General features: G+C 42.3%; 1 protein-coding gene across 1 annotated transcript in view; it reads left to right on the top strand.

Annotated features, from left to right (window-relative positions):
- Nucleotides 1-1,341: 1,341 nt before the first annotated feature.
- LOC111149768 overlaps nt 1,342-13,403 on the top strand; it is a 69,421-nt gene continuing 57,359 nt past the window's right edge. Inside the window, exons 1-2 of the mRNA XM_022507035.1 lie at nt 1,342-1,388; nt 2,803-2,893. Coding sequence (XP_022362743.1) covers nt 1,342-1,388; nt 2,803-2,893 — 138 coding nt within the window. The remainder of the gene's footprint in view (nt 1,389-2,802; nt 2,894-13,403) is intronic.

Consider the following 13,403-nt stretch of genomic DNA (forward strand, 5'->3'; position numbering starts at 1 on the left):
GTTACCCCTGAGTTACCATTTTTGTTTTTTTCACCAGGAACTATTCTTAGGGCTTCACATACATTAACTCATTTATCCTCAGAACAACTCCATAAGGCAGGTATGTTTTACAGAGGAGTGAACTGGGGAAAAGAGAGCTAAATGATTTGCTCAGGATCAGGTAATCAGGAAGAGGTGAAGCCAGATTTGAACTTGGGCACTCTGATTCTTGCTGGCTGCAGGAAAGACGGGGAGAAAGGTTATTTCAGCTTTTCCAGTTTCTAAAGTAGAGACAGGAAAAGAAGGAGGTGGGAGATGTTGAATGAGTCACCTACGATGTCTGCCAAATCTGGTCAGGTTTTTTTTCCCCTCTTATTAACTGTTTCTTCCTCCCTATCATGGCTCTACACATGCTTTAAATACTTCTCCAGTGTCGGACTGTTTCACACACCCTCATCTTTCAGAAGACTTGCATTTCTGGAGTCCTCATAGTCACGATGACATCTGAAAATGGCAGATGTGTTGACAGCCCCTGACAGCCTATGAGAGACTGACCACGGTCTTTGATCACTGGTATGGAGACTAGTGTGCTTGGGGAGGGATGCTTGAATAAGAGGTGATTTCAGTAGATGGGCACCTCAAGAGCTTATTTTCTATATCATGTTTGCTTTCCTACATAACCTGGCATCCCAGATTCTTTAATAATCAGTACTAAGGTTGATGTAGGAAAGATGTTGGGATATGAAGTCGACTGCCAAGAAAGAATTCTTGAGACATCTTTGGTGCAAAAAGGTGGTCTTACTAAGGCACAGGGACAGGACCCATGGGCAGGAAGAGTGGCCCATTACACACTTTCAAGTTGGGAAGGGGTTAGGGATAGCATAAGTCCCTAAGGAATTTTGGAAGCAAGGTTTCTTGGACCTAGAGGGGGTTAGCTATGGTTGGGAAAAAGTCATTTATTACCATCTAATAAAACCTTAGTCATGAGAACCTTCAAATGTGTATCGGTGGGTCATATGCTTGGGGGATGATTGCCAACATGTATCTTGGAGGGGGCTTAGAGATAAAGGAAATTTCTAAAGGAATTTTTATATGTTAGACTTAAGGATCCTGGGGATTGGGCTAAGATTGCCTTTTGCCCTTAGCAGGGCATTAACGTCGAGGCAGTTGAGTCCCTAGAGGAAAGTCTCTCTGCCTGTTTCAAGGACTTGTCAATGGGCTGTAGGAAGTAAAGAAATTTAATAATTTTTCCTCTGCCTTTGTTTCCCACATAGGATCAAAGAACTCCTCGAATACAGGATTAGGTACTAGAGTAACCTAATCCTTTCTTTCCTCCCCAGTCCCATGTCTCCCTTAAGGAGGATGTTCCAAGAATGTGGGGGAACATTTAACAATGACAAGAAAACCCGGTAGGTTTGAGGCCCACTGGACTCCCAAGCTCATCCTTTCCTCAGGCCTCCAGACTCCTGTCCATGGCTGGGTTTGAAATCTGTCAGTGTTCCTAGACACAGCTCTCCTTAACCACCACTGCTGTGGCCCAGGAGCTGACCACGATTGACCCCCTCCCCTGCAGCTACTGACTGACTTGAGCACAGATCCTCCCCCTGTTGGTGCTGGTGTATGCTGAGCTGCTGGAGCTGTTCCGGAGGTGAAGAAGGTGGTTCTTCCATGATGTTTTTTTAGTCCTGGCATAGGGACATTGGTGAGGCCTTCTGCTCCCTCACCAGCATCAACTCTCCATCTCCTGCGACTCCCTCAAGATACTGAGACAACTTGTCTCTGGGTAGATTTGGAAGAATCTGGGGTAGGACCAGACAGCATCTAGCTCTCTACTAAAAGATAATTAAAATCATCACACACACAGAGTTTGCTCTTGGACAACATTGGTTTGAACTGGGTGGGTCCACTTATACATGGATTTTTTTTTCCAGTAAATACAGTAGAATACTGTACTATACATGTATTTTATGACTTTATTAATATTTTCTTTATTATAGGAATGATGTAGATCATACATATAACATACAAAATGTGTGTTAATCAACTGTTGTCATAAGGCTTCTGGTCAACAGTAAGATTTTGGGGGGGTCAAAAGTTACAAGTGGATTTTTTTTTTTTTTTCAAGATTTTATTTATTTGTCAGAAAGCACAAGCAAGGCAGAGTGGCAGGCAGAGGCTGAGAGAGAAGCAGGCTCACTGCCAAGCAAGGAGCCTGATGTGGGACTGGATCTCAGGACCCAGGGACATGACCTGAGCCGAAGGCAGAGGCTTAACCAACCGAGCCACCCAGGCATCCCTATATGTGGACTTTTGACTGTGGGTGTCAGTGCCTCTAAACCCCATGATGTTCAAGGAATTATATGTTTATGTTAAAGGTTTAATTTTACTCATTAATCAATGAAGAAACCAGGCAGGCAATATAACTCTTAAGAACAGATGCATTTATAGATTAGAAATACTGAAATTAATATGTGATTGGAAGCAAACTGGTTTTTCCACAGGGGCTAGGGAAATCAACTGGACGTCTTACAGGATAACATTTGCATGTTCATGAGAGCATTTTGCATTACTATCAACTACTTACAACTGAAAAGGTTGTAAAAAAGCTCAGAGAGAGGGAGAGATTAGAATCGGAGAACTGGGGCTGTCCTTTGGTCTCTGCCGGGTTTCCCAGGAAGCAGGATCCTCTTTCTACAACCTTCACAGCTTCTCTTTCGCTGAATAGCCCGCAGATTCCTTGCACAGGCCAAGGGGCGACAGCCTTAATGCCAGGTTCGTGGATTAACAGGAGCTCCCACATTGTTCTTTTCCTGTTTTTCTCAGGTTCTCAGGGCCACTGGCTTCTGCACTCTTGGAGGCCTGCCAGAGCCCTAATATGGGACGTGGAAATCAGGCCTCCCCTGGAACGCTTGTGGTAAGTTGGACCCTTCATTTGTATTGCTGTATTGAGGGAGGGAAGCTTCTGATGTGGGAAACAAAGGCAGAAAAATTACTAAATGTAGCCCATTGACAAGTCCTTGAAACAGGCAGGGTGACATTCCTCTAGGGACTCAACCGCTTCAATGATAATACTTTGCTAAGGGCAAAAGGCAATACTGGTCTGACACTCCGCCCCCCCACCTCCTGCACACACCAGGGTCCTGTAGTTCTACTTTAATGTATAAAAATTCCTTTGGAAACTTCCTTTATCTCTAAACCCCCCAATATCTGTTTTGGCAATCATCCCCTAAACGTATGGCACCGATATACTTTTGAAGGGTCTCATGACTAAGGTTTAATCAGCTGATAATAAATGATCTTTTCCCAACAATAGCTAGCCCCCTCTAGGTCCTGGAAACCTTGCTTCCAAAATTCTTTAAATACTTATGCTGTCCCTAACCCCCACCCAAACTTGAAAGTATATAATGGGCCATTCCTTATGACCCCCTACCCCCGCAGCTCTTTCTACTTTAATAAAATCACCTTTTTGCACCAAAAATGTCTCAAGAATTCTTCCTTGGCCATTGGCTTCAAACCCTAATAACGTCTTTCCTACATCACTACTGGAAAGACTGGATAGGATCAAGTTGGGAAGCATCTTCTGTGTCACACTGCAGATTTTGGTCTTGACCCCAAAGGCAATGGAGGACAGCCACAGTCTTTTGAACAGATCAGTGCAGTGATCAGGGCTGGGTTTTGATGAGATAACTGGAGATGGCATGTAGGACACACCACAGAGAGGAAACCAAAGATATCTCGGCGGGGGGGGGGGGGGGGGTAGGTAGGAGGGGTAAGATGAAATGGAGATGGTAAGTCTTCGTTTACGTAATTGTCTTGAGTGAATGGAAATGACTTTTAGAGAATTTTCTGCCCATCAAAAAGACACACCTTCCACTCTTCAGAAGAGTATCTCCAGGTTTGTTCTGCTCTCCCTCCCTGTCTCCTCAGACTTCCCTTTCTCCAATAGCCCCTAAGCTAGGAGAACACTCACCCACTGTCCAGCACTGTGACTCAGTGAGAGATGCTTAAGAGGATTTATGCTCTGTGCAAAAATCGTATACAGTGATAGGAACCAGGGTGTGAAAGGCAAACCTGAACAGTAGGGTAAGGAAATTGATCTTAGTCAGACTGGTGCTATATAAAGAGCCTTTTAGATGTTAAGATCAGTGTCTCTGCAGAGTGGTTTCCCCTAAGACACTCATAGGGAGGAGTAGGCAAATTTTAGGTGGGGTGATCTTATAGTTGGAGTTGCCTCTATCTCAGGAGAAGCCCCAGTCAGCCGGCCGATCAAAAAAATATATTTCTGTGTCTAGTTGGGTTTTTTTGGGAGAGTTGACGGGGGCGGGGGGAGGCAATGGCAGGCTGCCTTAACACAGCCCACTTTGGCACGCAGATTATGCTGCACTGAACACAATCAAGGCTCAAAAGACTGAGGAAGAAACTTTTTGCTTCCCCACAATTGCTTTGCATTTAGATAGAGAACCTGCTCCAGATAGAGAACTGTCACCATAAATAACTATAGTAGGACATGAGCTAGGTATGGGAGACAGGAACAGAGCAAGGCCTGCTTGAGCAAAGTCTTCTATGTCCCGAGGCTTCTGCGTGACCCAGCAGACGCTTGTTTACCAAACATTTACTCTCTTTCATTTTCCTGTGAATTGCATTTCTTCCTTTTGAAGTCCCAGACCTCTGTCCCCTTCTCCTTAGTTCAGAATGACATATACACTCCTTTTGCCTCAGTGTCTTTGGAATTTCCATGTCTGTGTGGATTCCCCATACATACAGGATTTTCTTCTGTTAATCTGCCTCATGTAAATTTGATTCTTAGTCCAGCTAGAAGGACCTTGAAGGCAGAGGTAAGTCTTCTTCCCCCATTGGGAAGGGGTCAGTTCATCCAATCATTTTTGAGACAATTGAGCAGCAGGCCCAAAATGGAGTCACTGATATAGGACTGCATCACCAAACCGAGACCTCATACCTAGCCTAACTGCAGTTTCAGCCTTTTCCAGGAATATAATCTTAACCAGACAGTCTGGAATTTCCTGGTCAGCACTAGAGAGGAAATCTGCCTGATAGACCCCTGCCATCCCCCAAAGGAAGGTGACCTTGGCTGAAAGAATCCATTCTTTGCTAGTAACATCCTTGACCTGACCCCTTCTGTCTATAAAAATCTCTCAATTTGCACAGCTCCTTGGAGCAATTTTCTGTTTGTTAGATGGGATGCTACCCAATTCATGAATCAGTGAATAAAGCCAAACAGATCTTCAAATTTACTCAGTTGAATTTTGTTTTTTAACAAGACAATAGGAATTTGAAGTGTCTATGTCTGACTTTCACATAGGTAAGCAATGGGGTATTTGCGTGTCTTACCTAAAGGGAAAGGTAGTTTTTCACAGGAGCCCTTTCTAGTAACACAGAAGGGTGGAGGATTTCAGGAAACAAAAGGTTGGGAGGATTAATCCTCCCCATTTTCCAGAAGAACAGGGATCCGTTGAAGTTCAGTGTTGTCAGTGATTATGGACTTATAGATAAATCAAAGGTCCAGCCTTTGTGTAAAGAAGTGATACATTATGGGGCACCTGGGTGGCTCAGTGGGTTAAGCCTCTGCATTCAGCCCAAGTCATGGTCTCAGGGTCCTGGGATAGACCCCTGCATTGGGCTCTCTGCTCAGCAGGGAGCCTGCTTCCCCCTGCTCCTCGGCCTGCCTCTCTACCTACTTGTGATCTCTCTATCAAATAAATAAATAAAATTTTAAAAAAAGGATACATCATGTCCAGGAGGAAGTTGGAATGTAGATATCCTGACTCCCAATATTGCAACTCACTCTTCTACAGATGTTAAGAAATTCAAAGCCTCCCTGTATCATCCAAATCTCATTAACAAATGGGGAGGGGCTGGCCCTGATGTAACCTGGAAAGCGTGTACCGCATCAAAAGGGGGGAAATGCTCATGGGCTCCCTGTGTGTGGGAATGCGGGGCCCAATGTTGAAAGATGTCGTTTTCTTAATTTCAACAAGGGGATCTGAGTATCTACTTGTTTACATTTTTACAAATACATTTATTTATACAAAGTATCTAGAAATCTGATGGGAAACCAATTTGTTTTTAATTGAAGTGCAGTTGACATACAATCTTATATTAGTTTCAAGTGTACAACATAGTGATTTGACATTTATACATACGAGGAAATGCTCAGCACGGGTGAGTGTTACCGTGTGTCACACAAAGTGATTAGAATATAATTGACTGTGTTCTCTCTGCTGCACTTTCCATCCCTGTGACTGACTTATTTTATAACTGCAAGTTTGTACCTCCGTCCCCTTCACCTATTCACACATCTTCCCAGCTCCCTCTCCTGTGTCAAACCACCCGTTTTGCTCTTTGTATTTATGAGTCTGTTTCTGTTTGACTTGTTTGTTTTGTGTTTTGGATTCCACACATGAGTGAAATCATACGGTATTTGTCTCCTTCTGTCTGACTTATTTCACTTAGCGTTATACCCTCTAGGTCCATCCATGTTGCCACAAATGGCAAGATTTTCAAGTAACATCTCCTAATTTAAGAGTTGAAGCTATCATAAATATCAGGAAACATACCAGGAAGATGACAGGCCATCAGTTTGCAACCTCTCACGTAGAAGTCGCCCAGTTACAAACTCCCCTGATCTTACTCTACTCCTTGCGACTGCCCACAAAAGAGGGCACGGCAGCAGTGACTGCAGGTTCTCCAGAGGGGCTGACTGCTGGTTTAGGGTTCCCCAGCTGGTAAGTAGCCTCACTCAAGTGGAAGCCAGCTCTGCATGACTGGGCCTTCTTTTCCTGGCTATGCCACACCCTCCCTTGCAGTCTGGTCCCAAGTCCCCTCTTCTCTTGAGAAATGGGGGTGGGTGGGTGGGGTGGATGTTGTGTGGGATAGCCATCATTTTCTCTTCAGTTCTAATACTCTGGGCGCCTTCTCTAATTCTATTTGTAATTCCACCAAGGAATTCAGCAGGTTTGTAAGTTAATCCTAGCTCACTCGTTTCAGAAAATAAATTTTTCTTTATTCACTCCCAAGCTGGTCGTCTGTTTTTTCAGAAGCTGCTGTCTTCCCCATGTACAGAATCCGAAATGGCAATCGGAGTCTTAAGAGAGATGTGAAGGTGAAGAACAGACCAGAAAAGAAATAGTTATTTTATTGGTCAGCTGGCCAAGGAGCAGGACAAATATCAGTTATAAATAACAAAGGTCTTTAACTCACTGAGTTACCTTTTCTCTTATGATCAAGATAAAACTCAAGATTGACGATGTCCAGGGACGGGATAAGTTTTAGTTTCCAGAAAGCCCCCTTTGGCATCACATGAGTAACAGGTTCCCAGCTGGTTATACTATTTCTCTGGTTCTTACAAGTATCAGCTGCAATTAGGGATCCTCAGAAAGCTCCAGAAAAGATGACTCTTTACAAAGTAAATTTCATCAAATGGAAGGTTCTTTTTCTTTTCTTTCTTTCTTTCTTTTTTTTTTTTTTTTAAGATTTTATTTTTAAGTAATCTCTGCACTCAACAGGGGGTTCAAACTTAACCACCCTGAGAGCAAGGATGTTCCACCATCCAAGCCAGCTGGGTGCCTTAGGTGGGAGCTTCTGGTCTGGTCTTGTATTCTCCAGGTCTGTCAAAACTTTAAGAGCTAACTGATGTAACAGGATAATGACACTAGCTCAAATGATTTCTGTTTCCTCTTTACCTTGCTTTGCAAGGAGAATTTTATTTTTCTGTACTGTGTAAGCAAAGTTTGAGAAATCTGGGAAGATAGCCAAGAAATGTAGTCCTCTGAAAAACAAACTAGGGGAATAAGAAGAATGACATTAACTGACTCCTGTGGAAATAACACATTTAAATGATGATGGGTAAGTGGGAAGCATTGGACTAGAGCAACATTTCTCGAAGTGAATTGTAAATAAAAACCTACAAGAGTTTCATGACCAAATAATTTCTGCAAGTACTGGATTGTGATGTTGAAACACATTCATTTTCATAGAGTTTCTCAGAGCCTTTAACGTATGGATATACATTATGAATGTTGAGGAGAAGCTATAGTATGTAGTATTTTCCAAATGTGTTTTACTATGGAATCATTTTTTAAAGATTTTATTCATTTATTTGAGAAAGAGAGAACACAAGGGGGAAGGGGACAGGAAGAAGGAGAAGCAGGCTCCCCATGCGGGGCTCCATCCCCGGACTCCAGGATCATGACCAAAGGCAGACACTTAACTGACTGAACCACCCAGGCACCCCTGGAATCACATTTTGTAGACAAATCTACTTTGGCAAGCTCCATACTGGAGTATTTTCTTAATTTCAAAAGGGATTCTGATTTTCTGCTTGTATATATTTCCATAAATAAGTTTATTTATACAAATAAATATTTGTACAAGTAAGTCTATACATAAGGTGATTTGTACAGATGAATTTAAATGTCTCAGTATGTGCTGTACTTACAGTCTGAGGGGGAGAGCTGAAAAGAGAATTGGATAAGAGGTAGAATTTATGCCAGGCCATCTGGGTGTTTCTCTGTTATGGGTGGGTACTAGTTTGTGAGGGCTGCCATCATGAAATACCACAGCATGGGTGCCTACACAACAGAAATCAGTTTTTTCCTAGTTCTGGAACCTAGAAGTCCAAGGTCAAGGCATCAGCAGGGTTGGTTCCTTCCTCCTTAGCTTACGGATGGCCTCCTCCTCCCTGTGTCCTCATGTGGTCTTCCCTATGTGCTTGTTTATATACCAATCCCCTCCTCTTATAAGAATACAAGTCATATTGGAGGCAGCCCACCCTAACGACTTCCTTTTACCTTACTTACCTCTTTATAGGCCTCGCCTCTGAATGTAGTCACACTCTGAGGTACTGAGGGTTAGGACTTAACACATGAGTTTTGAGGGGACACAATTCAGCTCATAACAGTGGACTAGCAACATAGATACCCAGGAGCTGGCTATATATTTCACTGAGACCATAACCTTCTTTGGACCCTATCCCAGTCCTTCTTGAGCAGGCTCTTTTTTCTTTTAAGATTTTATCTATCTATCTATCTATCTATCTATCTATCTATCTATCTATCTGACAGTGAGAGAGGGAACACAAGTGGGGGGAGAGGGAGAAGCAGGCTTCCCACTGAGCAGGGAGCCCAATGCTGGGCTTGATCCCAGAACACTGGGGTCATGACCTGAGCCGAAGGCAGCCGCTTAATGACTGAGCCACCCAGACGCCCCTTGAGCAGGCTTTTGAATCTGAGATGAGCCTCAGAGGATGTTCCAGCTGGGAGAAACTGGTCTCACAGTCAGACACAGTCTCTCTGACCATTGTATTTCTCAGGAAACTTAATACATCAGCCTGCTGGTTTGTGAGCTAACCTCTTGAAAGGTTGGTTAAGATGACTTAGTTTCCCTGAACCTGAGTACATCTAATTGGATGGATAAAATGTGTTTTTTAAACTAACAAAGCTGGGGGCCAGATATTGCCCCTGCTGTGCCTCTACCAGGAGAGCCAAGAAAAAGGAATGAGCTCTAACTGAGGGTCAAGTATTCAGCAGGGACTGACTACGCAGAATAACAGCTCACATATCCTGAACTGCAAAGGGCCTTTCCCATCAGCATCATCTCATCTATTGCTTACAACATCTCTTTGAGATAAAGGTACTATGATCACCTCTAGATTAAAGATCAAGAAAATAAATTCTACCTCTGAAACTAATAATACAGTATATGTTAATTAAATTGAATTTAAATAAAATTTTTTTTTAAAAGTTAAGGAAATAGAATTCTAGAGAAGGTACTTATCAGTCATACAAATAGGAAATAATTTGAAGCTTCCAATGCCCTGAGCTACAATCCCACATATAGTTCATTGATCTCAATTTGGGGGGGCTGCAAAAACTGTTCCTCTATCCGCTTAGGTTCTTGAATGAGGGCCTGTGATTTAAACTGACAAAAGACAGGTTAACAGGAGAAAAGGCAGACAGATTCTATTAATACGGTTATCTGCATGGGGACTTCACAGGAAGGATGTGAAAACCCAAAGAAGTGGTTAGATTTGGGGGCTTATATGTTATTTTAACAAAGAATGATAAATTGTGGAGAAGTGATTAAAGGAAAATGATGTTGGGGCTCTGAAGGACAGTCAAGTGCAGGAAGTTGACGAGGAACTATGTGGTAGGCAAGGGTGGTTTAGTATAATTTGCTATGCTGACTCCAACTCCAGGCGCCCTCTGCAATGATTAAGCTGTTTCTCTTCCTGGTATGGGAGAGAGGAACAGCTTACAAATGGAAATTTATGTCACTTCTGTGAAGGCGAATTTATGCCCTGCTTTTAGGTAGAGACGGGGAGGGCTCTTCCAATGTCTGCTGTTTCTCAGTTGCCTTTAGCTTAAACCAATAAAAATAATCCTTATGCCAAAGTGGCTTTTTTCAGGATGAAGTCTCTGGATCCCCTTCAGTTTCTACAATCTAAATTAGAGACAAGGAAAGAAAATGAAGGCGAGAGTCATCCAGGGTGATAAGGTTAATAAGGGGAAACCGGACGGTAAGCTGATCTTTCTGACTTCAGAAGCACCCATAGATGTACTATATAAATAGAATTTTTTAAATAAACGTTTTGTTTCAGAACTGTTTTAGATTTACAAAAACATCACAAAGATAGTGTAGTGTTCTCATACACTCTGCACCCAGGTTCCCCTATTACAAATGTCATACATTAGTATGGTACATTTGTTACAAATAGCAAATCAATATTGATACATTATTATTAACCAAAGTCCATACTTCATTCAGATTTCTTTCTTTTTTTTTTTTTTTTAAAGATTTTATTTATTTATTTGACAGACAGAGATCACAAGCAGGCAGAGAGGCAGGAGAAAGCAGGCTCCCCGCTGAGCAGAGAGCCCGATGGGGGGCTCGATCCCAGGACCCTGAGATCATGACCAGAGCAGAAGGCAGAGGCTTAACCCACTGAGCCACCCAGGTGCCCCATTCATTCAGATTTCTTTAGTGTTTATCTAATGTCTCCCTCCTGTCCCATGATCCCAACCAGGAAGCCACATTGCAGTTGGTCGTGACTCCTCAGACTCCTGTTGTCTGTGACAGTGTCTCCGACTTGAGTTTTTGATGGCCTTGACAGTTCTGAAGAGTACGGGTCAAGTACTTTGTAGATACTTGGAATTTGTCTCATCTTTTTCTCATGATTAGACTGGGGTTCCGCCTTTTCGGAAAAGGCCACAGAGGCAGAGTGCCATTTTCATCACATATCAACAGTACGCCCTATTGACAGGACTTATCACTGTGGATGTACATCAGGCTTCTCCACTGCACATAAAGTGAATTTTTAAACTGCCTTTTCCACCTGGGTAGTACTTGATTCTCACATTTCTGTGCGGCAGCAGTCTCCAGGCCCGTGCGTTTACAATAACTCCATTGTGTTGATGTTCCCTGTAGTTCCTGCTTGTCATTCTGCTATTTAGGTGAGGGATTCGTTTTTGCTTCTGTCCTTTGTGAGCGTGTTTTTGCGCTTGTGTGGGTGTGTGCTCCCATGTGTGTGCTCACGCATGAGCCTGTGTGTGTGCGTGTGTGTGTGTGTGTGTGTGTGTGTGCCAGTGTGTGTGAAAGAGAGTTAAGTGGCCTTTTGGTGGTTTAGTTCATCTAAGGACTCTGCTGCCCAGAATCTAAGAGTTCTAAGAGGGCTCCAGACCAGTGCTGGAGCAGTAACGAGCCGAGGGGACTGAGCAAGTGGCCACGCGGGGCATCGAGGGGAGGTGAAAAGATTAGAAAAAACTCCCTGCGGGCCTCGGTTTTCTCAGTGATGAAATAAGGTGCAAGAGATGGATTCTGTGGATTCCAAGGTCACCTCGCACTCTGAAATTAGGGATCTGCGGTCGAAGGACAGGAAAATAAGGTGGATTCTCTCTTCCTGTATCAACTTTGTTTCTTTAGTAGTTCATTACAAATGAAAGCATTAAAAAGAATCCCAATTCCTAGTCCCTGGAGGTATTTCTTTGGCTGGGGTCCCTGGTTTAATGAAGATGTAAACATTCTTGTGGGAACAGATCCCAGCTTGTTGCTTTGCCCACACTTGCTTCCACGGAGAAGCTCTGTCCCGTGCATTCTCAGCCTCTATTGTGTTTTCTACATCTTTCTTGCTCCTTTGTGTCCAGCTGTAGTGAGAGAGACTTAAAAGGTTTATTGTTCATCCTCCAGGAGCATTTTTCCAAATCAAGGTGGGAACACACCCAGTACATAATCAGTCCCCTTTCTGGCCAAAGCTTTCCCCATTTCTGCGTTTATTTTAAGGCAAAAGTCAAAGTCTGAAAACCTTCATTTTTGCTGTGTGAACCTGAGAAAAGTCACAGTTCATTTTTTGTGTCCTTGGTCATCTGCCACAAAATAAAACCTTGTGGAATTTTTGCTTTTTTAAAGTTTCTTTAATTAAATCCTATATGCTAACTCAGTTACACTAAATACTGTGCGCTGTTGCAGTATTTCCTTTTTTGACAAAATACCTTAACAATTATGACAGTTAATTTTGTAAGTTAGCAACTTACGCATTTTTCACAGGCACTGAATATGCTACATTTTGAGTCCCGGTAGAAAAGGAAAAAAGCTAAGAAAATGTTATTGTACCCCAGTTTGTCTTGCACTCATTTCCCTTCCTGAGTGGAGAATTAAGGTTAAATGGAGAATTAAGGTTATTCTTCTATCAATTTTTCCTTGTTTTTCTGTAGCTCCATTTAAGAAAAAAACCTTTCATTTTGTGTTGTCAATTCCTTTGGGTTCACTTACATCAGCTTTGGCTGGGTTGATGTTTAAAACATTTCAGAGAGGTAAATAATTTATTTGAAAGCCAGTGGAGAAAGGCACTTAGAAAAATTAAACCAAGTGAATGAATTTGAAAGAAAAGATGTTACTGGGAACCAAATAGCTTAAAGTCGAGGGAGGGATCTCCATTTCAAAGCAAAAGTAAATGTCATTTAAGTGTTAACCTTCGTACATATCCTTTCATGAATCTTATTTGAATGTATCAATGCAGATGAAAGTTACATGTCTGAATAAGTAAATATGTCTTTAAATGTTGGCTTAAAGAAATTCTTCTAAGCTTTGATACTGTCTTGTGACATGTTTATATCATATTACCATTGTGAATAGATTCACTAGTTCTTTAAATCATTAAATACCCTTCATGTTCAATTTGTACAAGTTCTCCAGGATTTTTGTAAACCTATCCTGGACTTTTTCTAATTTATTTTTATTCTAAACTCCCCATATCTTACTCTACTATAACCATGTCTAGAACTGATTCTGTTATATTTAACAGATTTTCAACTTTGTAGCAATTTTCGGGGGGAGGGGGAACCTGTCCTCAAAGTTTTTCAAGAAACGGATTTGTTGATTTGCCAGAAAAAGCCTGAGGTCCTGATTGAATG

This window comes from Enhydra lutris, unplaced genomic scaffold (genome assembly GCF_002288905.1).
Source record: "Enhydra lutris kenyoni isolate GAN:26980312 unplaced genomic scaffold, ASM228890v2 scaffoldscaffold2, whole genome shotgun sequence".
NCBI classification, from domain to species: domain Eukaryota; kingdom Metazoa; phylum Chordata; class Mammalia; order Carnivora; family Mustelidae; genus Enhydra; species Enhydra lutris.